The sequence below is a fragment of the Lycium ferocissimum genome, chromosome 11 (genome assembly GCF_029784015.1).
Source record: "Lycium ferocissimum isolate CSIRO_LF1 chromosome 11, AGI_CSIRO_Lferr_CH_V1, whole genome shotgun sequence".
NCBI lineage: Eukaryota > Viridiplantae > Streptophyta > Magnoliopsida > Solanales > Solanaceae > Lycium > Lycium ferocissimum.
In genome coordinates, this window is record NC_081352.1 from 49,383,774 (window position 1) to 49,408,089 (window position 24,316).

The following is a 24,316-nucleotide window of genomic DNA, read 5'->3' on the forward strand; positions in this document are numbered from 1 at the left end:
TTCTTTTGTTATTCACGCCTTTCTTGTTATCTATAGCTTGTTTCTAATGTTATTTATTGTTGCAATTGGTTCGAAATAAAATTTGACCTTTGGAAGAGGATGTCTAATTTTTAACTTCTTTTATCCCATGCGGTAAAAAAATCAAAACTACATTGGATAAAGTGAGTTATATGAGCCAATGGTATTGCTAGAACAAAAGCTTGCATGATAACAAGGACGGAAAAAAGCTCAGGTAAATCTTCTAATATATCACTTTTGCAGTACAAACTCAAAGGGCTAGGACATTTTTGCCCATAGCAGTGAGTAAGCAGCTTCAGTCATGAAATCCAACAGAATTTCAGAAGTTTAAGATAAACATTAACCTAAGCCAGCCACTAGAGGAAGATAAGTTCATATTTATCCTTCAGATTATCGGATATTCTCCATATGAATACTACTCACTCAACGTTTGGAGAAACAAAGATTCTATGGCTATTTAAATATCCTGGTAAAGAAGTAAACAGCCAAAAGAAGTAGCTACGCTAGGATAACATAGTATGAGTAGGTAGCATAGCAGGATCACAGTAGACTAGGTAGTTTCTAATATATATATGTACATCCCATTATCCATAAAAGCTTCTGGCTATTGGTGATCCTGATGATGGCTTCTTAGAATCTCAAACTTCCAGCAAAAAGAAAAAGTTACTCTCAAAATCAATTATTCTGCACCTCAGGTTTCATCTGCATGACAGCCCGAGTTGAGTCAGTACAACACCCATGAGAGTGAAGGGAAGAAAATAGATGTTAGCAAAGACCTCAATGGAAAATCTAAATGAGAGTGAAGCAAACATGGAGTTGTAAGGCAACGCACATATTCCAGTAAACCAAATGTCAGACTTTTAGTTATAACTAACAGTCAAGAAGTAGGAGCATCCACCACTGCAACATGCGATTCACTTCTGCCTTTGATGTGAAGCAGAAAGGCAGAAGGGCATCACCCAGGTTTGACACTTCGACTCTTCCACACCCACATGCTATTGAAGAGCCAGATTAATCGACCAAACAACTATTGAAGAGCTTTTTTTTTTATGACATGGGAACCCGCAGCCACTACCCTTCGGGTGCGCACAGAGTAAACGCAGCTCCTGTGCAATAGCTCACAAACCACACAGAAGAGGTAACCCGCACTAAGCAAGCCCCGTGCGACGAGCTCTACCCAGAAGGCAAAGGCAAATCCCTTGTTGTCGTAGGAAGGGGGTTTCGGACTTGAGACCTCCATTATGAAAGCCCCGTGCTCAACCAACTGAGCCACCCTTGCAGGTACTATTGAAGAGCTTTTTCACTTTTAAGTTTCTATTTTAGCCAATGAAATATTGTCTCTTTGCATGCTCTTAGGTGATGGCATGTTCAGTTCAATGATAAAGTTGGCAAGGCCACCAACCACTCTGTATAAGTTATTGGATACTCCCGGCCTCTAGCTTAAGAGCTCTTTTCACGCACTTCCAGTCACCTAACAAGTAACAGTTAGTCTCTGTCCTCAAACTTTGTACTTATGTATTAGTCATTGCTATGTGATTCAACACAGTTTTGCTTATATTCTGTATCAAATGAAAGGATGATTGATGCAACTTAATACTCCCTCCAGATCAAAAAGAGTGTCCACTTAGCCATGTGCACACCCCTTAAGAAAATACTAACTCCTGAGCAAAAATAAGTAATTTAACTAAATTGCCCCTAATTAAATAAGTATTGGAATTTGATCACATAACACTTAATAAGGGAAAATCCGGAAAGAGAAGGTTAATTCTTTCTTGATTTGATAAGTGGACACTCTTTTTGACCCAAGAAAAAAATGATGGTGGACACTCTTTTTGATCTGGAGGGAGTACTAAACTGTAAGCAGCTAAGCCTGAATGAGAGGAAGATAGAAAGGGGTTAACACTTGGTTTGGGCCAGTTCAAATAACAAAAAGATGCCAACAATTTATTCCAGTAATTGATACATGTATGACTTCAAACCTTTGAACCCTATTCATACAAGTCTGGTCCTTAATTCCGCCTACTAATAAGAAAGAATATTAGGAAAGTTACCAGTTTCAAAAAATAAGAAAGAATATTAGGAGATGTAGTTCCTTAACTTGATAAATGGGTTAGCACAAATCGAGGTATGGAAAAGAACACAACCCAGCAGGGAAGATTGAAGCTCACGTTCAAGCAACCATCCCGACCCTATCTAGAATAAAGAGCAGGAGCACAAGCAGCATCCTAAACCACCATTTCAAAGACCCTTGCATGCAGTCCACATGACAGAGGTAATAATATTGTTCTCATGCCATCCCAAGTCTCATCAACGTCAACTATCAGTATCACGAGTTGAAGGATTGATTGCCTATACACCCGTTGTCTCCGTTAAGGGTCAACCCATAAATCCAGCTATAAAAATTGTTAGACTTAGACCTACCAAAAGCAACCACTCTATAGCTACAAAAACCATATAGAGGACCCAGACACATAATTGATATAAACATCGGGGTCTAATCCTCTAGCTCGAGTAGACCTCTATTCAGTCGTATTCCTAGTCTTTCTTTTTTTTTTTTTTTTTTTTTTTTGGATAAGGAATCATATTCCTTGTACTTTGCTCATCCCTTTTGCTTTGGAGTTAACTGTCCCCACGAGGATTGAGGACCACTGGACCGCAAGCAGGTGGGGAGCTCATTGGGCCATTTCTAGTTCAACAACAACAAGAACATCATCATTCATCAGTCAATTCTGAAGGAGAAGAGAGACTCAAAGGGCTTCACATCGATAATCAGCCCCTTTTTCCTGTCAGCAACTAGGACTGAGTTAGATCTCATCAACAAAAAGTGCTAAGCTAATTCAACATTTTCTCTTTCACCTGTTGCTTGGTTGCAATTTGAGAAAATGCTTTCCTTCTTAAAATATGATATATAGCATAACTTCCTTACTAGTAACTGCACAAAGTTCTAATCTCAATCCACTCACTTGCACAAGAGCGTAAAGAAGAAAACCCAAATTTTTGAGAGAGAGAGAGAGAGAGAGAGAGAGAGAGAGAGAGAGAGAGAGAGCACTCAATTACCAAGAATTAAATAATGAAAGAAATGAATGTCACAGAGCAGAAGAATCAGTGATTACCGCATTGCGACGCTGTTTATCAAACCAGCTTTTAGTAGACATCAAGGCATTCACTAAATCTGACACCACGGATGTCATATCTCTATTAGGTTCACGCAAATCAGTGTAATAACCATCATAGCCTGTAACAAGAGACAGTTGTTTTGACAAAAGATCACGAGCGAAATTTGACAGGACAGGATATCGGGGACTTGCAGCTTTCCACCAACTCAACACACCAAAGTTCTTGGTCCAAGGCACAATAGGTTCTTCCAGATAGCAGTCAAGTTCTGACTTTGATGGCTGACTAGTTGTTTCGATAAATTTGCTAAACTCATCTGAACAGTCAAATCCAAAACTAGGATCATGAAGAATTTCCATTGGTTCAAGGAGATCTTCACCCGTATCAGAATCGTCAGAACCTGAATAGCTCATAAGATACTCCATTGAGGACCTGTGCACCACATAGTCATCGAGAAGGCTTTGGATGGCCTCCAAAATAGATGGTAGCGGTGAATGATCATTACCTTCATACTTCAAGAAACAGAACTCTAAGTACTTCACTTTGTAGCGTGGATCCATAATAGTAGCTAGAGCCAACACCAAATACCTATTCTTCCAATACTTGTCAAACTGTTCCAGCATAATATTGGCTAAATTTCTAGCAAATTCATCTGAACTCACGGAATCTTTCATCAGATTAAATCGAAGCTTATTAAGATTGTGGAAGTAGAGGCCTGCAGTGGGACGTTTTTCCATAAATAACACTTGTGTTGCAGTATAGACATGTCCAACAAGTTTGCATACTCCCTTAACTTTCTCCCACTCTTGGGAAGAAGGTATATCATAATCCTTATAATCATCTTCTTTCAAGTATTCTCCTTTAGCCTCTAACTCCAATGCTTCCTGTAGTTTAAGAAATGTTAAATTCCACACTGGTAGTGATTTACCCCAACATACTATGAGGCGAATGTCACTGATTAAATCCTCTATCATCCCAAATGCTTTTTTCACCATTGAACTAAACATGTCTGCATAACAAGATACACGAAACAATTGTCCATCTAGCTGGAGTCTTTTCTTTTCAACAAGTTTATTTTTAATGACATCAACAATCTCATCAAAGTCCAGACAGCTATGCACAGTGACAGCACATATTTTATCTTCAATACCAAAATCTGAAAGACACTGAATCGTCTCGCCAACATAATCGCCATACGCATTAAGAGACCTAAAACTAACCCAACTTCTTAGCTTCCAGTCTTCATCAATGAAATGAACTCTTAAGCAAATGAAATCACGACAACTTTCCCCAAAATCTGAGGTAGTCCAGTGGCCAAAGTTAATGAATTTATAATATGCTAGCCTCTCAACTGAGACGCTAACTCGTCCATTCAAGCTTCTCAAAAATTCTTTAACTTTTGCTTTCTCTTCCTCATACAATTTCAAGCAATACCGTGAGAGAATGGCAGATGAAGGACGGAATTTTGGATTAAGACAGGCAATTAATTGTTTGAAAGCAACATCATCTACTGACTTTGGAGGTGTACCGGATTGACAGAAAAACTTTGCCATAAGACGATAAGCTGTTTCTTCATTGATAACATGCTCCTTCACAACATTACTACTGCTCACATCCCTGAGATTTGCATTTCTTGGTCCACATTCATGATTTTTCCCCTTCCTTGATACATCTAGAAAACGAAATAAAGTACTACTTACAGGCCATTTGGTTGGAGGGATTACGAAATATACTGCCAACATAAAGTTCCATATAAATAATAGTGTTTGGGTGGAAGATTAGGAAAATAATCTCTGAATAACTTATGCAGCTGTTGGTTGGCTGTATAAGAAAAAAATAATCCCTGCATTACTAATGTAATGGTTGATGATATTAAATAATAATCGCACTAAGTTACGCAGGAATTGATATATTAATTTATAAAGGATAGAATGTGAAAAACAAACTTGTATTAGCAATACAAAGATAAAAGTATTTAAAGACGAAATGTACTTAAAAGTAAGTAATCCCTACATTCTATTCCATGTATTTACTATTCACCACATAGTAACTCATAGACTATTTGCTGAATAATAATCACTTATATTCTTATTCACGACAGACTAAATCTTGGATTATTTATTCGCATAACTAGTATGTGCACCAAATGACATGTTATATTATGACACTGGAAGACAAATAAATCAAGAAAAAGAATGGAACCAGGGAGTGCTTTCCGTTTTGCGTTGGTCATTTCCAGTTCATAAACTGCACTTGAGATAAATCAAATTAGAAGGTTGAAGCATAAATGATGTCACATTTTCATATGTACGTACAATATCAAAATTTGCCCAAATTATAAGCTCATTTCAATTATACAAATTAGCTACTCCTAATTCAAAGCTAGTTTGGGCTTAGTTATATGAATCCATTGTATCCTTCAATTTAGAGGATTCATTTTTGGTTAATCACTCAACCTACCAAAACTCTTCTTTATACCAGCTACAATTTGGCAAAGTTTACATTATTTGATAATATCAGTTAAAACTTTCAAAAAAAAATTGAAAATAGAAACCTATGTTGCTCGACTCTCCAAAAATGTTGCTGCACCCGCGTCAGATCCTCCAAAATGTACTTTTTTTCTCCAAAATGTAATATTTTTTTAAGGATTTGACACACACCCAGCGGTAATTTTAAGATTCCGTGCAACATAGATAGAAACACAAAAATTATAATCAAATGGGTTTAACTCAACGAAAAAAACAAGTACGTCACACTATTTTGTTTTTGTTTTTACACTTAAAATAAGTTTTAAAAAAAAAAAAAAAAAAAAAAAAAAAGAAGTTGATAGTTAAAGTGCTAATCAAAATTCAAATGATGACTTAGAGGTGTAGATTTATCAACTGTGTTGTCATTCCCCAGTGGAAAAGAATATTACTACAACCCAAATTTAGCCCTTTTATTTTAAGTGTAGAACCCTAGGAAAACAGCAATAATTTCATGCAAGATGATTGATAATAAACGAGTTGGAGATTTTAGTACAATGCCGAACTAAGAACAAGTTATGGTGATAGTAGACTCATATTTATCTGTCCATTTTTGCCCGCGAAAGAGCTGTGAGCCCATAAAAAACTACATTGGATATCCTTAAAGCACTGGTCTTTAATTTTTGGCCCTCAAATCGTTGGTCTTTAATTTTTGTCCTTCCCCTAATATCCCCAGGTTCTGGGTTCGAATCTCGGCTCAGTCAATAAAAAAGAATTTCACAATGCAGAGATTTGTAGCAAAATTAAGCCTATTCGGATAAAAGTCAAGCCTTAAGGCAAACTACTTTTGTCCAAATTTTGCCTTATGAGGTGCAAACTCTACCTTTAAGGTAGAGTTTGAATCCAAAACTCTGCCTGGCGAATCCAAAATTTTGCCTTGTGATTTTTATTTTTTATTTTTTATTGAACGTGAGTGCGAACCCGGAACCCATAAATTTTTAGGCGAAGGCTAAAAATTAAAGACCAACAATTTAAGGGACAAAAATTAAAGACCAATGCCTTTAAAGGACATTCCGCTCAAAAAAAATGAACTACATTATTCATTGGGCCTGAGGGGTGGGTGGGTCAACGCACAAGGGCAATTTGCACGATTGTCCTTATTCGGGGGTGGTCTTTAATTTTTTCCCCTCAAATGATTGGTCTTTAATTTTTGCCCTTCACTAAAACTCCTTGGTTTCGGGTTCGAATCCCTACTCAGAAAAAAATTAAAAAAAAATCACAAGGTAGAGTTTAGATTCGCAAGGCAGAGTTGTGCTACCTTCAGGCATAGTTTTAAACTCTGGTTTAAGTAGAGCTTGACTGCAAACTCTACCTTAAGGCAGAGTTTTGCTTTCAAGCATAAGCCAAACTCTCCCTTAAGACAGAGTTTTGCCTTTAGGCATAAGACAAAACTCTACCTTAAGGTAGAGGTTTGCATTAAGGCAAAAAAAAAAAAAAAAAAAATCTCAGTTAAAATTTTGCAAAACTCTACCTTAAGACCTAACTTTCCTACGAAACTCTGCCTTGTGATTTCTTTTTTTTAACTGAGCCGGGGTTTGAAAGGCAAAAATTAAAGACCAGTGCATTTGAAGGGCAATCCGCACAAAAAAAATGCCCTATTTTGGGTGGTCTTTAATTTTTGTCCAATGGCACTTCTAGCGAGGCAGAAGTTTAAATTTCATTCTGAAAAGTTTATATTTAGATCGCCACAATATGTATCATAACATCCTATAAGTTATGTCGGACACGACAAAACTTTCAACACTCAACATACATAATCTAAAAAACACTACACAACTTATGTTGCATAACGTAATTCCTTCAAAACTTGTATCAAGCAAGGTAAAAATTCAGTTTCCGAAGATAAAAATATTACAGAACTTATGCTAAGGGAAGCAAATCGGGATATTTTCATTAAATGAGCAGCAAGAGCAGAAAATTAAAGACCACATTTATGAGAGACAAAAATTAAAAACCAGTGCGTTTGAAGGTCAATCTGTGCAAAAACTTCATTTTGATGACATGCTTCTTTGGGCTATGCTCGAGTTGACCCATTACAAATTGGGGGAATGACATATATATACATAAGAATAGGGTATATTTACAAAATATGACGATACTTTACAGTTTACAAAACATAACAATAGATTTCTTACAAAATATTTACGAAAAGTTTCTCAAGGCTTAAAAATTTCGCTCAAAATTTTGTGTATGAAAACTGTATGAAATATGTATATCTCGCTCAAGGCTTAAAAAATCCGCTCAAAATTTTATGTATGAAAACTGTATGAAATGTGTTTATCTTGCTCAAGGCTTAGGTTTCTCACATTTTACGTGTATGAAAACTGTATAAAAATAGTATGAAATATGTATTTAACTATATAAAATTTGTATAAAGTTTAGGATAAGTTTTTGGAAATTTAATACAACTACAACAACATGGTATACAACTTTCATACAAATTAGAATCTCACTTTGAAATTCGAATGAAATTAATACAATTGAAACAACATTCTATACAACTTTCATATAATACGGCAACAAACAAGGTGGAGTCAATCGATGTTTGGTAACAGAATTCGTCATAATCAACCGTTACCGTCTTCAGATCTACGCACATTCTCGAATTACCATAATTTTACAAAAAGATGGATGCCTTCCCCATAGCTGGGAAGGTACGAAAGTAGAAAGAAACTATTTTTTCCAAATCAGTATTCTGATGCTAAGAGACATAACCAAAGCTTAGCATCAATTATCAACAACACACATGCCAGAAAATCTAATGGATGGTGGTGGCCATAGAATTCATTATCCCTCCCGTCGTTCCTGAATTCACCCATTAAACCCACTTCCAAAAGCCGGATCTGACTCCTGCAAGTGGGTGTTGCAATGCTCAATTAGTGTGATGAAAGGAGGAAGAGAAGTGATAAATGGGTCAGATTGGGGAAAGGAATGATGGGGCGGCTATGTTATTAGAGGAAAGAGATTGGGGAGAAGGGGGAGGGAGGGTGGGACGGCTCTGTTCTGGAGGAAGAAGAGAACAATGAGAAGGGAAAGGGAAGGGTGGGTTTTAATTTTTTCAGATCTGGTATGTTTTGTAATTAAATTATTATGTTATGTAAATAAGGAAAAATATTCTTATATTTTGTAATATAAAGTCTTAAGTAGTATTATTAGGTTATTTTCCTTTACAAATTAGCAGCCCAAATGAACCATGAATCAGCTCAACCTTGACCCATGAAAATACTCAATTTTAAGCCTTAAAGTTCCACACTAATTTTTTTCAATAAGTCATTATTTAAAAAAAAAAAAAAAAAACTTTCATTAATACTGATTGCTACCTTTATTGATAAATTATTATTGGCTAAATATTATTATCTACTCATGCAATTGTGAGAGAACTTAAAAATACGATTAAACACAAATGTTATAATTTTTATGATTTTTTTGTTTGTTTATGTTATAATATTGATTCTACCTCTGTTATGTTTTTCTAACATCATATATAAAGTCTTTTAATAAACAGAAAACGTCTAAAATATACCCCTAACGTGTGAAAAATGACAAAAAAAATACCTTGCTTCCACCTTTTGGTCTAAAAATACCCTCTATCGAAAGTTAAAGTGAACTTCTAAATTTATGCTGGCTAAATATATCATAATAAAGATTAAAGGATATATGCTCTCTACCGTAAAAGTTTATAATTTTGCATAATTATGCATATAGAACTACTGCAACATAAATTAGTAACATACCTTCAGCTTAGTGTTGTTAATTGTTCAAAAATCATTAATGTGACATAAAAAATAATTTTATGATTTTACAATTAAAGTTTATAAAATTTAGTGGTTATTCGTGAATTTTACTGTCTAAATCACGTTGTCGCTTCTCCATGATACACATTGAGATAATGGTGTATGCTCTCCTCTATAATTGCATCCATGTTTCTCAAATTAAAAATAATTACGCCTAGCTAGAGAATTGGAGCAATTGGTATGCTTTAAAAAAGATGCTAAGATAAAAATTATTGCAAAAGGATTAGATTATTGATTGAACTACATATATGTTGGCTTGACTGAGTACGCCACATTTTGTTCAAAGGAAAAGTGAATTCCAAAAAGCAGAATGAGGAGGTTGGGGCAACGATAATCATACGGTATCCGAAAACTCATTATCCCGATTAATTTAGATTCGAGCTGCGTAAGATCCATTGAACAAGAAAGCGCTCCTAGCCAGTGTTCTGTCCATTCTTAAGGCACAAATTTGAGATTTTTAATTAATGTCAAAAGAATCTCATTCATCCTACCACTCTCTTTAGCATGATAACGACTAAGGAATTTTGTTCATAGACAAAGTTTATTTTAACAAACTTAAAACCTCAGCATTCAACTTTAAATATTTAGGACATTGAGAGGAAATAATTTGTATTGGAAACATTCATCGTGTGATTCTTGCGGCACCATACCATTTCAGTCCATCTTTTTTTTGTGTCATTTGTGTTTTGATTGTGTTTATTTTATTTATTAAAATTGGAGATTTATAGATGAAACTGAGAATTAAGAACTCAATTATAGAAAAGAATATTTTTTTCACCTATTGATTATTTAGTTGTACTCCCTTTGATTTAATTTATGTGTTTTACTTTTTTTATTTTTTAGATTGTTTCGAAAAGAAAAACAAAAGTTGAGGATATTTTTAGATCAAAATGTGGAAAGAGGGAATTGGTGAGTCATTTTCCATGCGTTAAGGGTATTTTTAGCCATTTTCCATTTAATAAATAAAGTATGTGAGAAATATATAGATTCGAAATGAAATAACCCAACTACAATCATTTTATGGGCATTTGAACAAGAAAAATAGGAAACTATATAAAAATAAAAACTACAAACTGAAAAGGGAAAAAATAGAAAAATAAATAAATGAAAAAAAAAAAAAAAAGTATCTTTCATTCCTTTGTATATATATATCCCTTTTTTTCCTCTTCCAATGTCACAAACTATCTCTTATTTGAACACTTAAAACGCCAAACAAAATCAACACATCAAAATCATTTTTTTTTCTTAGTTCAAATGCTAGTATGTTGTACTTATAGCAGCCCATTTGGACTGATTGAAGTCAACAAGGCTCCTCTAACTGACCTTTCAATTGATTCTCTTCAAGTGTTGTGGGTTTGGCAGTAGCACATAACAATATTTGACATGTGAAAGAAGCATATAAAACATTATCAAAACCATAGTTTATTTGTATGTTGTCAAATTCCAACACCTTTAGGTAATATTTTATTTAATAATAAAAGAAAGAGTATTTAAAACTAAGCAGACATCTCCCCAGATTGGTTGGTACATCTATCACTTTCCAATTCGATATTTTCTATGTGAGTCACCAGACACCACTTCTGAATTTATAAACGCCGCCTGGGACCCACTTCTTACCTATTCTTTTAAACAGATAAATTTAAGCATTCGAGTTCGAGCCTTACTGGATACGGAGTCGTCTTTGTTAGGGAGGATTTTGAGACTTCCTGGCGCGAATCCAAATTTAGTCGACCACAATATGAATACACCAAATGAAAGATTAAAAAAAAAAAAAAGGAAGATAAATTTAAGTAGCATTAAAAGTGTTGAGCGAAGCATTCCGCATTTATATTGGGTCCCAAAAAAAACCCTATTCTAAGATAGTACTCCCATCTATTCATATTATAGGGTGTTTTTAACATTTTATTAGTTTAAAATAAATATTTAATCAAGAAGATATTAATTGATTTTCTTAAAAAAAATCCCTTATTTAGATACGTGATTTTTACATAACCGAAAAATCATATTAAGTAGGTACTATTTAACTAAGAATAATAAGTAAAAATTCTAGGCACTATTTAACTAAGAATAATAAGTAAAAATTCTAGGCACTATTTAACTAAGAATAATAAGTAAAAATTCTTTTTATTATTTTAAGGGTGATTGAATTTCTTAAGGGGTGCGTCCAAGCTAAAACACCATATAATATGGATTTGAAGGAGTACAATATAAACCATCTACTAGTACCTTATTGTAAATATTAGTTACTGATTTCATAACTATAACCCCCGACATGCAGTTCATAAATTTAAGTAAGCATTGCATAAAAAGTTTATTCGTATCTGATATTACATTAAATTATATTATTTTAATTTAATTATATGATACAAAATATAGTATATGATAATCATGCTTAAGTGATACCGAATTTCTGTACAAATACATATTATGTGCATTTTGATGTTCGGTGGAAAGTGAAAATATCATAATACAGATTTCTGATTCCATCAGGAATTGACGGATATTTCTATGATGAAAATACCATTTTTTGTACACTTGTAGCTTTATTTATGAAAAGTAAAAAAAAGAGGTTAAGTCAAAATAAGCACGATTTGTTTGTATTTACAATTGATAAATATACTTATTTACTTTGACCAAAGTAATAATACCTCACCTTAGCCTTCAAACAGTTTGATTTTAATTTAATATTATTTTGCTTTTTTGTTTTTGTTTCAATGAGCATGTCGAATTGGTTTTCTTTTAGTATTAATGTGAGAAAAGGTTTTTTGTATTTTAATTCGTTCACTATTTTCAATCTTATCTTATAATCTAGGTTAAATAAACTTCTCAAAAATAAGTTTGTATCTAAGAAGATACAAAAAAAAAAAATTAAAAAAATGTATGTATAAATTAGAGTTTTATCCTTTTCTGATGACATATTACATCTAAAATGATCAAGGCAAAATTAAGGCTATCAAACAAAATGCTACAGGCTCTGAATTCTTGTATAAAATTTACTCTAAAAATTATATTCATTCAAACTAAACCAAGGCATTCGATTTAAAATACCTGATGACTATTCTTTAAGTAATTTCTTACTCAACTTAGAGACTACAATATCGTCATGCTAAATATTTATTGATATCAGTGTTTACACCGAATCATAACAACTTAGTATAGAAAGGTGTATTTTTTGTACTGACTAAAAAGGAAGAAGTATCATATATAATGAGACAGATGGAGTAATAGATTTTTAATAGTTGTATCAGAGCTGGTGAGTTGAGCGTGCTCTTTATTTTGGAATGAATCTTGGTCACAATATTCTTTTCAATATAGTCGCCTGATTGCTAATTGATGATTCATTTTTCAACTCTATCTAATGATCAGCCATGTCATGCTTCCTTGATTTACTCAATTTGAATGAAATCATGATATTGATATAATATTATTCCTTAATTTGCTAATATTTGAACTGCACATATTCTAATTTCTTAGTAACACACAACTGTCATATGCAATTCTAATTATTAAAGAATTTCAATTAATAAAAAATTCAAAATTAGTATAAATGGAATCCAACAAATAGGTCTCATGATAGTGTCAACAGCGTGTTCTCAACACGCCACTTGATTTAATAATAAGTCAAACTATTCAACTCTTAATATATAACATATTTTTCTAATAATGGTATTAGAGCTGGTGAGTTGAGCGTGCTCTTTACTTTCGATTGACTCTTGATCACAATATTTTTTTTCCAAATATGTCTCTTGATTGCTAATTGATTATTTAGCTTTCAACTTTATTTCTCGATTAGCCTTGTCATGCTTCCTTGATTTACTCAAATTAAATGAAATTGTAAATATTCTGTCATATAATATTATTCCTATGATAATTTTTTAATTTCTTAGTAACACAACTATTGTGTTTATGCAATCCTAATTATTAAAAAATGTCAATTAATATTTTTTTCAAAATTAGTATAAATGGAATCCAACAAAAGATTCCCTAATACTTCCAAGTTCCTTACTTTCGATACATCACTTGGCATAATAATAAGCAACCTACTCATCTTTTAATATAGAGGAACTTACGTAAACAACTATAGTTTGGACGCTTCTAACAAGTCATAGCTATAGTTTAGCCAATTACGACTCGTAGCTACTAATTCTTTACCATATGATGTATTTTGCTGTATTTAATTCGGATGTATTCAAACAAAAAAAAATCCAAAAATACAAGGATATTTGGGTGTATTCGATTCACTGTATTCATTCGTAGCTACTTTTACACTGTATTCAAACAATAAAAATACATGAGAAGATACAAAAACAACTCCTTTGAAATACAAAAATATTGGTGGAAATACAAAAAAATACATTGTATTTACAATTCAAAAATGACGAATACACTCAAATACGGGTAGATATGAGAAATACAAGAAATGAAATTGCTTCACTCCCTAAGGTTTGCGTTTGGTAGAAGAGAAGAGAGCAGGAGCTCGTGAACCTGTGTTTTTGCTGGTACTCATTCTTTTTTTCCTTCTCCATTCTGCTTGAACTCATTTTTTTTTTCTAGTGCTTGAACTTATTGAGCGGCACCATACTTATATCTTTGCTAAAATTCAAATAATCCTAGAATTTTACAAGTTAGTAAACTTTCTTAGGACCCCTTTGGCCATGAAAAATTTTCACTGTTTTCTGGGGAAAAAAGTCCAAGTTGTAATTGAAATTTACTCGGATCTGAGAAAATTCGGTCGGTTGGTCATGGATTCCAACCAGAGATGACGACGACGGTGGAGGTGATGCCGAAGCCGATCTGAAAATTGAGTTGGTCATGCCGATGCCGAAGCCAATTAATATTTTTTTTTAAAAAAATTAGAATACATAGAATCTGACGAATAGACTCCCGTATATTAGGGGTGCACATCGATCGGTTAGGTTCAATTTTGTATATTGCCGATTCGATTTATCAATTTTCAATTTGTAAACATGCTAAACCGATAAGCAACTAATAAGATATTTTTTTTTTGGTTTTCGAATTATCGATTAGGGGTCCTTACTAGTTCGGTTTCGATTTAACCGATAACAAAATGCTCCTCTAATTTGTTTTCATTTCTCTTGTTTTAATCTCTTCATATATACACTCGAAATATTCAGTTTTTTTTAATTTACATTCGGTATAAACCCTATTCAGTGTTCATGCATAATAGGGCTGAAGGCAACCAAGAATCATATGATAATAAGAGGCAAAGTCTTCAAACACAACTAGTTTGGCCTCCCACATCTTTCACGAAAACAATAGTGAAAGGTGACAAAGAAATAAATTTTTAAAAGTATTTTTTATAGGACCTTATTGAGTTATCGCTTTAACCGTTAATAATAACTAAAAAACTGGAAATCAAACCGGTAGTTCAATAAAAAAATTATAAGACAGTTTAAAGATCATTAACTCGATAATTTGATACCGATAAATTAATAACATTTTCTCGGTTCGGTTTATCGGTTAAATCGAGTTTTGTATACCCCTAATCAATACATTTAATAATAAGCCGATTACAGATCTATTTTGTGTGTGTGTGTTTTTTTGGTTGGGCGCCGGGGGGGGGGGGGGGGGGTGGAGGGGTAGTCGAAGAAATACAACAAATTGGTTACTAAATGTATATTTCAATTCTTTCTTTTGCGTTTAGTACCAAAAAATTGAGGTAAAAATTCAGAATTTATTTTACTTAAAGAAAAAAAATTAATTTATCTAGAAATCTGTATTTCTTTTTTGTTTCCTTCAAAATTTTACTTTTTCCTCCTTCCGTTTATTTGTCTCCAAGGTAAACGATAGATATAATTTCACAGATTTTATCCTCGTTATGTTATGTTTTGTTTTTCTCTTTTGACATCATTTATATTTACTCCTAGCATTTATTCATCCCATTCCAATGCCATGGCACTTTTTCTAATTTGAACATCACAAAGTATTGACATGATTTCACTAACAACCTTAATTTTATATCATCCTCACAAGTTTTAAGAATTTAGAACTTGACTAATTAAATTAAACATTACCATGTCATTGTTTTCGTCAAATTTGTCTTTTCAAATATTACTCTAATAACATATGTTTTCGTTGCTCCATATGTAATGTTGGAATGGAATGAGTGGTAGACGTGTGCAAACTGCAAGGAATTCTACATAAAAATTTGCAGGGATAAAAAAAAAAAAAAAAAAAAAAAGAAACAAAAATCCTTTTCTTTGTCTTTTGGGAAGTATTTTGGTTTTGGGATCAGGATTTGGGGTAGGGAAAAAACAATATTTGGTCAATCATGGCGGAGTGCCTTTCAAAGTTCACATGCCACACTATTGTAGCATAAAATTTGTACTATGCACTTAAATTACACATAGGAAGAGGACATTAGAAAGTATTTCTCTTAGATTCCCTAAAAGAAATCTTTATGAAAAAGTAAAAAAAAAAAAAAAAAAAAAAAAGAATCTTTCATTTTGTTGTAAATAGAGAAATTAAACAATTTGGCAGAGATAATTTTTCTTTTGATTTTCTAGGAATAGAAATAAATTTCTTAAAAATAAAACAAATGACTTTGCTGATAGAAATAGAAAAAACAAGTTCCATAAATGACGCTTTACACTGGTTGTCTCCACCCACCTCCGATACCCTCACCCCCAACAAGCCGCCACCTCCCTCAAACCACTCACCCCAACCCCCACCGACCAACTCCCTACCACTACCACCTTACCTCATAGTGTTTGCCTATATATATAGGCCTTACGAATAACAATTTTTGTTTACCTACCAAATATTGGATAACAAAGTAAGAATATTAGTTTAATAAATAGATTATTGGTGTAACAAATATTTTGTTATAGAGATTCATAGTGCAAATAATTACTCCCTCTGTTCAATTTAAATGAAAATTTTCACTTGTTGAGATTCATATTATATAACCTTTGACCAATATTGTAACATACTTTTAAAGTTGTATCGACATGAAAAGAATTGCAACTTATAGTGCTTTTTGTATAGATTTTGAATATCTAAAACATTAACTTTAAAATTTCGAGTTGATTTGATACTCCCTCTGGATCAAAAAGAGTGTCCACTTAGCCTTTTTTCTTGGGTCAAAAAGAGTGTTCACTTATCAAATCAAGAATGAATAAATTTTATTTTTTCACATTTGTCCCTGTTAAGTGTTATATGATCAAAACTCGGGTAAAAAGAGTGTTCACTTATCAAATCAAGAATGAATAAATTTTATTTTTTCACATTTGTCCCTGTTAAGTGTTATATGATCAAATCTCAACACCTATTTAACTAGAAACAGTTTAGTTAAATTGCCTATTTTTCTCTCTCTAGGATTTAATATTTTCTTAAGGAGTATGGAAATGACTAAGTGGATACTCTTGATTCGGAGGGAGTATAATTTAGCTCGAAAAACAGAAAGTGACACATAAATTGGAATAGAGAGTACAAAGAGTCCTATAATTAATCAATATATGATTTATTACTTCCTTTAACGTTTAAGCATATTTTAAAACCAAAAAATGAAATAGATGACGTTGGTCAATAAAGCCGGTTTAGGAACTAAACACAGCGGTCATCAGACCATCTATATATAGTCCTCTTCCCATTATTCCACTTTCACTCACTTTCTTTCTTTGTGCTCTGCTCCATCTAATTCTCCCTTCAACTTTAATAGGTACCATTTCACTTTATAATCATTAATAATCAAACTCTACAATATCAACATTTCTCTCCAAATTTATATTAATTCCATGCAAGTACATGCTAGAATTTTGAATTTTCTTTTTCTAGTTTAGATCTGCAATCAAATCAGGTGAAACGTTTATGGATTTACAGTATTTAGTGAATCATTTGAGCATTTTTGTAGATCCATTATTGTCACTATTTCTGTTTCCTCTTATTTTCTTGGTCATTTGTTTGATGAGCTCTATTTCTCAGTTTCATTTAGTATCAAGGTAATACAAGAAACAAAAATAAAGAATTGTTTTAAGAATTTTTTTATAATTTCTTTCTTTGCTCTTTGTTCACTAGCTACTTGAGCTTAGGCCAAACATTATTATAGGCCGGTCCAGGATTTAAACTTTATGGGTTCAATCTTTAAGGTTCTTAGCACAGATCACATCTCTTTTTTTTTTTTTTTAAATAAAATAAAATTGTGGGTTCAAACCTATTATTTGTTGCAATTTTGTGAAGTTTTACACATAAATTTATACTCCGCGTCGAAAGTATTGGGATCATCACAGTGCCAGCATGCTGCATCCGCACCTGAATTTATCCTTTTTTTTTTCCCTCATTGAAATGACCTGATGGTACTCATTAATCTACGAAAATATCTATGGGAAGGATAGTATAGTAGATGTGTTGTAGTTGAGGCTAATTTTAGATATAGCTCATGCTTATGCTGTGATTTGATGTAATAATCTGAAATTTCGGCGATATTTGGGTCATACAATTTTTTGTGTGTTGGTGGTATTGTGATTTCTTTTGTTGATAGAAAGAGACCCCTGATTGGTTTTTGAATGAAACAGACATCCTTTTTCGTACATATTCACGATGGCTCCAGCAGCAGCAGATACAATCAAACCTAGAGGTAACAACGTTTGCTCTCTTAGTGTCGAATCTAGACTCTTTTTTTAATGTAAAGATAGCAAATCGATTTGTTGATGTTTGACTCCAGTATGAGCCAGCACTATGATCTCTGCAAAAATGATTTTCATGGTGACAATTTATTAGGAGCAGGGCTGTTATTTGGTCCTTAAGCAATTTTGCATGCAAAGAACAAATCTTTTATGCTTAAGCAAGAACTTAGCATTTTGTCCATTTTTGTGTTTGGTTTCTTCATTAAAATTTTCAATCAGACAAAAAAATAATCAATGAAAATTAGCTTTCTGTAGACAGCCATTGGGAAATAACCAATTGCTTTCTATTTGGAGGGTATTGACTTCTTTCTTTAAAGAAAAGAGATATTTTTAATCTGTCTCGTTATTCTCAACATTACTGTGAGCACTGCTGTAAGTCAGTCTTACCATGAGACATCGATGAATCTGACTTTAGTTTTTTCTCCTACATGTGGATTTGATTTGGAAAATCTTGATTTTGTATGGTCAGTTGGATATTTGTTCATGAAATGCAGAAGCTTCAAATGCACATTGCAATGTTAACTTGTAATTTCAGTTACTTAAAACAAAACCTTTTTTTATAGTCTGTAGTTGAAACCTTTACTGTAGAATTATCTTATTACTGTAGTTTTATGTAAAATGGAGTCCAAAACTGGCAGTGATCTTTCTCCTTATCAAGGTCATGAATTTTCTACTGCAATTCTCAATCCCATTACAGAGGTCTCAGACAGCCTATTGAGGCTTAGATGATTGATTGATATTGTATGCATTGTCAAAGAATAGTATTTTCATTAAGTTCGATGTCATCCTTTTGATGTTCTTTTATCAGATAAATTGGTGCAGAGGATAGTGGAATTTGGCTTTACTAGGTTTTGGTTTGCTATGTCATGAAAAACTTTTCCAAACTGTGCTTTCTGATAATTGCTCATTATTTGTTCTTTAATGTGAACAGATGTTTGTGTTGTTGGTGTCGCCCGTACTCCGATGGGGAGCTTCCTTGGTTCTCTTTCATCGCTGCCGGCAACTAAACTTGGATCAACAGCCATTGAGGGTAGGACTCTAGCTATTGTCACATAGTGTTTTCATTATACCTCGATTGGCTTGCAACTATAATTTCTTTGACTTTCAACTGATCTCTCTATTGGTTGAACTTCAGGTGCTCTTAAGAAAGCAAACGTTGATCCATCACTAGTAGAAGAAGTCTTCTTTGGAAATGTCCTCAGTGCAAATCTGGGGCAGGCTCCAGCTAGACAAGCTGCATTGGGTGCAGGAATACCCAATACTGTAATTTGCACGACTGTGAACAAAGTTTGTGCATCTGGGTTGAAAGGTATGCACCTTCTTGTTGTATTCATTTCCTAGAGACTTCTCCACCCTTTTATAACTGTTATGAGAGTGAAAGAGGTTTTAGTTTTGACGAGATATAATTTATATGGCTTTGCAGCAACTATGCTTGCAGCTCAAAGTATCCAGTTGGGCATTAACGAAATTGTTGTGGCTGGTGGAATGGAAAGCATGTCCAATGTTCCCAAATACATTGCAGAAGCAAGGTTTGCATTCTTCAAAAGTAGAACCACTGCTCTAGTACAATTTGTTTGAACTATGAAGCCCCCAGTCTCCCTTAACAAAGAAGCATAGTGATATAAGATAGTAATATATTTTGCGACATTCCCAAGGCACATTTTATAATATGTGTACATCTTCTTACCATTCTCAAAAAAAAAAAAAAAAAAAAAATGTGTGTACAACTTCGGACCTACCCTTTCTGTGCTTCAACAGTGTACACGTGTTGTTCCAAAATCTAACAAGTTTAATCAACAATCACAAAGTCAGCTCATATTGCTGTTAACCATCTTTCCTCACTTCTTATTTTTCATGGTTCCACCTAAACAAGTTTATGATCTGTTCCTCGTCAGCCATAACTTTTTAGATCTCTCTCCACTGAGTTTTATAAGGTTTATGTATTGTTCGGAATACGGTAGACTTGTTGCGCTGGTCACTTCTATTTTGGTCTTCAATTCTATGTTATCAATACCCTTCATTGATCAATACCATAATCACAGGAAGGGATCTCGTCTTGGACATGATAGTCTTGTTGACGGAATGCTTAAAGATGGGTTGACTGATGTTTACAAGGATTGTGGTATGGGAGTTTGTGCAGAAATATGTGCTGAAAATCATAAAGTCACAAGAGAGGAGCAGGTTTGTCTTTATATAGGTCTTTGTTTCTATGCAATTTGCAAGTTTGGCTCTGACTTTAATTCCACATACCAAAGCTTTGTCTACTCTTGATTTATCTAATTTAGACTTACACACCAATTCCCCGTTGTCTTTCTTTTTGGTTGATTTGATTTTTAATAATGGATACCACCATTTGAGGAAGCTTCCATGAGAAACAATTAAAGATTGGGATACATGCCGTCCCCTCTTTTCTAATGCTTTGTCACTATTTCTATGTGAAGTTGAACCTTTTTTATTTTCTATTCTCTGCTCTACTTGTTTACTACACTCATATCTGAAACCAAGTGAATCACCATTCTGTTTTCTCTTTGTTTTCAGCTATATGCTGTGAAAATTTGCTGAAGTCTTTTATTTTCTGAAGGAGTCAAGCACTTATGTCTTTCTGGTATATGCAGGATGACTATGCAGTTCAAAGTTTTGAACGTGGAATTGCTGCTCAGGAAGCTGGTGCTTTCACATGGGAGATTGTACCGGTACACATGATTAGCACTTGGTCTCTAGATATTGCTGCATACTCAAAGAATGCAAGTTCTTCGCAGTTTGTTTATTTGGCTGCTCTAATGAATTCTGACAATGTGCAGGTTGAGGTGCCTGGAGGAAGAGGAAAACCATCCATTATTGTTGATAAGGATGACGGTCTAGGAAAGGTGAGTACGTTAAGATGATTTTTAATTAGTCAAAGCAAAACTAACATTACCATCTATGACTTAGCTCCCCTTCTACATCTTCTCTTGAAGTGCTCTTGGAGACTTAATTTAACCACTCTCAGACATATTCCTCATATGGGAAGCGAAGTAGAATAGCTAGAAAATGAAGTTAAATGCAACTTTTAAATCATTATATTTTCTTATTGAAGGGGATGAAGAGAATATTCTAAGTTCTAACTAGTTATATAGAACTCCATATTTGTGCCTTCAAGTACTAAAAGGATCAGAAATATGAATTTACTTTTTTTGGCACTTAAAAGATGTTACTCGATATAGGCACGTGCATTTATAGAGCCTATCATCTCCTGCCTTAGTCACTCACAATTTCTTTGTTTATCTTGCCAGTTTGATGCTGCAAAATTGAGAAAACTCCGACCAAGTTTCAAGGACAAAGATGGTACTGTTACTGCTGGTAACGCTTCTAGCATAAGGTTCGTGGACTTAATTTTCTACCATGTTCTCCTTTGGTTGTTCTCACATGTTTAACAAGAACATTTTGTTAACATAACAAATAAATGCATCGCCTACTTTTTTAATCTTGGTTTACTACTATGAAATTTACTTGCACTAACTCCTCTCTCTGGAGGTACCGCATCCCAAAAAATAGCTCAAATTTTTTCGCTGACTACAGTAACAATGATATCTTTACATTTCTGGTTCATTTTTAAAAGTGATTTCTTTACACTTTGCATCTATAGCACTTTGCATCTATAGCGGGAGCCAAGTTAGTTAGGTCATTTATTACACTGACTTAAGAAAAATTTTCACCTGAAATGTAAATAATTCTGCTTGTCCTTATGCCGAGGGTCTACCGGAAACAGCCTCTCTACCTCCCGAGGTAGAGGTAAGGTCTGCGTACGCTCTACCCTCCCCAGACCCCACTTTGTGGGATTCAACTGGATATGTTGTAGCTGTTGAAATGTGAATAATTCAGTGAAACATGATAAGAACTGGCTATAGAAGTTGCTCCTTCCATTTTTCCCAGTTGAAAAATTTAAAACAGGAAATCAGAAATATGATAACTTCAAAAGACACTTGGTTTTTCTTTTAATTTATTGACGAGAAATTTTTCATTTTTCAGTGATGGTGCTGCTGCACTGGTCTTAGTAAGTGGAGAGAAGGCTATAAAACTTGGACTAAATGTTATTGCAAAGATCTCAGGCTACGCAGATGCTGCTCAGGTAATTCATATCTACGAATTTGAGAAAACACTTTAGGCACTCCAAATGAAAGATTCTGGAGAACTAATGGATAATAAGCTTTTTTGTTTCGTTACTGGTGGATCAACATACACTCTTGATGTTCAAATTCTAAAATTAAATCTTGCAGGAACCTGAATTATTCACAACTGCACCTGCTCTAGCAATTCCCAAAGCTATCAAAAGTGCTAGCTTAGAGGCTTCTCAAATTGATTACTATGAAATTAATGAAGCCTTTGCTGTATGCACTCTTACCTAGTTCTTTTAGACTGCGCTTCTTTATTTATGTGAGTGCTTTCCTTAACAGACCCTGCTTGCAGGTGGTATCCCTTGCAAATCAAAAGCTGCTTGGTCTTAATCCAGTAAGTTCACTATCTCTCCTATATGTTGTATTAATCTTGAGGTTCAAAATTTGTTAATCTCTTCAAATCTAACACTCTCAGTCGGGATCTATTATCTTAAGCGAATTATTTTTGATTATATGATTTTATATGAAAATGGAACAAGGATAAGATACATAAAGTTATAACTTATTTGGTCTGCAGTAGTTCATTTAGTGTAGAACAAGCACGGAATGATCCTGACAATGCAGTAACCTTTTGGTTTATTCAATCAGGAAAAAGTTAATGTACACGGTGGAGCTGTATCTTTGGGGCACCCTCTTGGATGCAGTGGAGCTCGTATATTGGTTACACTTATCGGGGTATGTGTTACTACTGCTATACATAACCATATTTTGGGGTTTTAAGTTAAAGGATTGTTTTTCTTAGAGTGTTAATGTGATCTTGTTTTCTGTTCATGAATATTGAGAATCTATCGTCCTTTTATATGTTTGTTTCACATCTATTTCCCAATGCAATGTTTGCAGGTGTTGAGACAGAAAAATGGTAAATATGGAGCTGCTGGTGTTTGCAATGGAGGAGGAGGTGCCTCAGCCCTTGTCCTAGAGCTTGTGTAATCCTTTTTTGTTTTTGGTAAGTTTGAAGATCGGAAACTCATTTGAGAATTAAGTCTTACCAATGTGATATTACATATGTCTGTCCTTGCATTTGCTTCCATGGATTTCAAAGGTGCTCTTGGTATATAAATAACTGGACAACAATGGTAAATTAGAACTGGAATATACTATATAAAGGATGTTCAATGGGATGACCACAAAAGATGATATATTCCATTTAAATCTCATTTGTTCTTCTTCCGAGGGTTTTAAAAGCTCATATTCTATTCATCAATTAGTATTTCCGCACCAGCAGTGAACTGCTCAAGTGTGTTACTTTACATTTCTTTAGTTGACATAATATATGACAAGCCAAATGAAGAAACGTTTTTGCGTCCAAAGCTGCTTGTACAAATAAGAGTACTCCAAAATCAAGCTAGTCCATTTGCTATTAAATTAGTTATTGTCTCTTTTGTTCTTCACATGAAATGACTCATGAAGTTGCATGTTAAACATTGAAAAACAATTACATGTCATTGACTCAATACTTAAATCGCCAGAAGAGTGCTGATTGGGCATAGTGATTGGATTGAATTGCCATCCCTTTCTCCGTTCCTCTCGCCCCCCCTCCCTTGACTTTTTGCAAAGGGATACTGCAGTTGAAAGCTCTTAATTTTAAGTTCTCACTTGCATCGAGATCATTTCCAGTTACCTTAGTGTGTATTGCTGGCCTTTTGCAGGTTAGTGTTTTGGGCTATTTATGATACACCGTACTTGCAACGGATTAGATCTGAGAGGGCGTCTTCAGCCAGAGATGACTGTGCAACTTCTGCTCCTTGGTTTTCTTTTTCTCCTTTCCTTTGTAATGTTCTTTTAAGAAGTTGTATTCTTAAAAAATAAATGAAAGCTGGTCAGATTCTTCGCGAAGTAGTGACAGATTTCCCCTCCCCCGATCTCAACATTTCCATTGAATTCCTTCGAGCACTTCACTATTTTCATATGTCCAAAGGGAATAGGAAGATTGGGATAGTAACTTTGAGATCACTGGCTCTGTCAACCACAATAGCGCTGCAAGCATATGAGCTATTAAAGTGGGATGGATAAGTGAAGTTGATTAGCTAAAATAACCTAAAATTTAACAGTATGCCATCTTATGC

General features: G+C 33.9%; 2 protein-coding genes across 5 annotated transcripts; one reads left to right on the forward strand and one right to left on the reverse strand.

Annotated features, from left to right (window-relative positions):
• Positions 1–277: 277 nt before the first annotated feature.
• LOC132036478 (zinc finger BED domain-containing protein RICESLEEPER 1-like) lies at positions 278–5,090 on the reverse strand. The gene is made up of 2 exons (XM_059426833.1): positions 3,132–5,090; positions 278–720 (listed from the first exon to the last, which is right to left on the reverse strand). The coding sequence occupies exons 1-2, from the start codon at positions 4,872–4,874 to the stop codon at positions 694–696; spliced, it is 1,770 nt and encodes a 589-aa protein (XP_059282816.1). The 5' UTR covers positions 4,875–5,090; the 3' UTR covers positions 278–693.
• Positions 5,091–10,024: 4,934 nt separating this feature from the next.
• Positions 10,025–24,086, forward strand: LOC132036268 (acetyl-CoA acetyltransferase 2). Of its 4 annotated transcripts, none has more exons than XM_059426567.1 (15): positions 10,025–10,032; positions 17,984–18,047; positions 19,028–19,126; positions 19,232–19,405; positions 19,520–19,625; positions 20,139–20,277; positions 20,712–20,789; positions 20,898–20,963; positions 21,369–21,454; positions 22,105–22,204; positions 22,353–22,463; positions 22,543–22,584; positions 22,839–22,925; positions 23,091–23,196; positions 23,900–24,086. In XM_059426567.1, exons 2-14 carry the CDS (start codon positions 18,011–18,013, stop codon positions 23,178–23,180), a joined length of 1,215 nt encoding a protein of 404 aa, XP_059282550.1. In that variant the 5' UTR covers positions 10,025–10,032; positions 17,984–18,010; the 3' UTR covers positions 23,181–23,196; positions 23,900–24,086. The 4 variants fall into 4 exon arrangements, with proteins under 4 accessions (XP_059282550.1, XP_059282548.1, XP_059282547.1 ...); XM_059426565.1 differs by lacking the exon at positions 10,025–10,032 and adding an exon at positions 16,999–17,132 and having other exon boundaries at positions 17,986–18,047; positions 23,091–23,193; positions 23,899–24,086; XM_059426564.1 differs by lacking the exon at positions 10,025–10,032 and adding an exon at positions 17,000–17,132 and having other exon boundaries at positions 17,986–18,047.
• Positions 24,087–24,316: the final 230 nt, after the last annotated feature.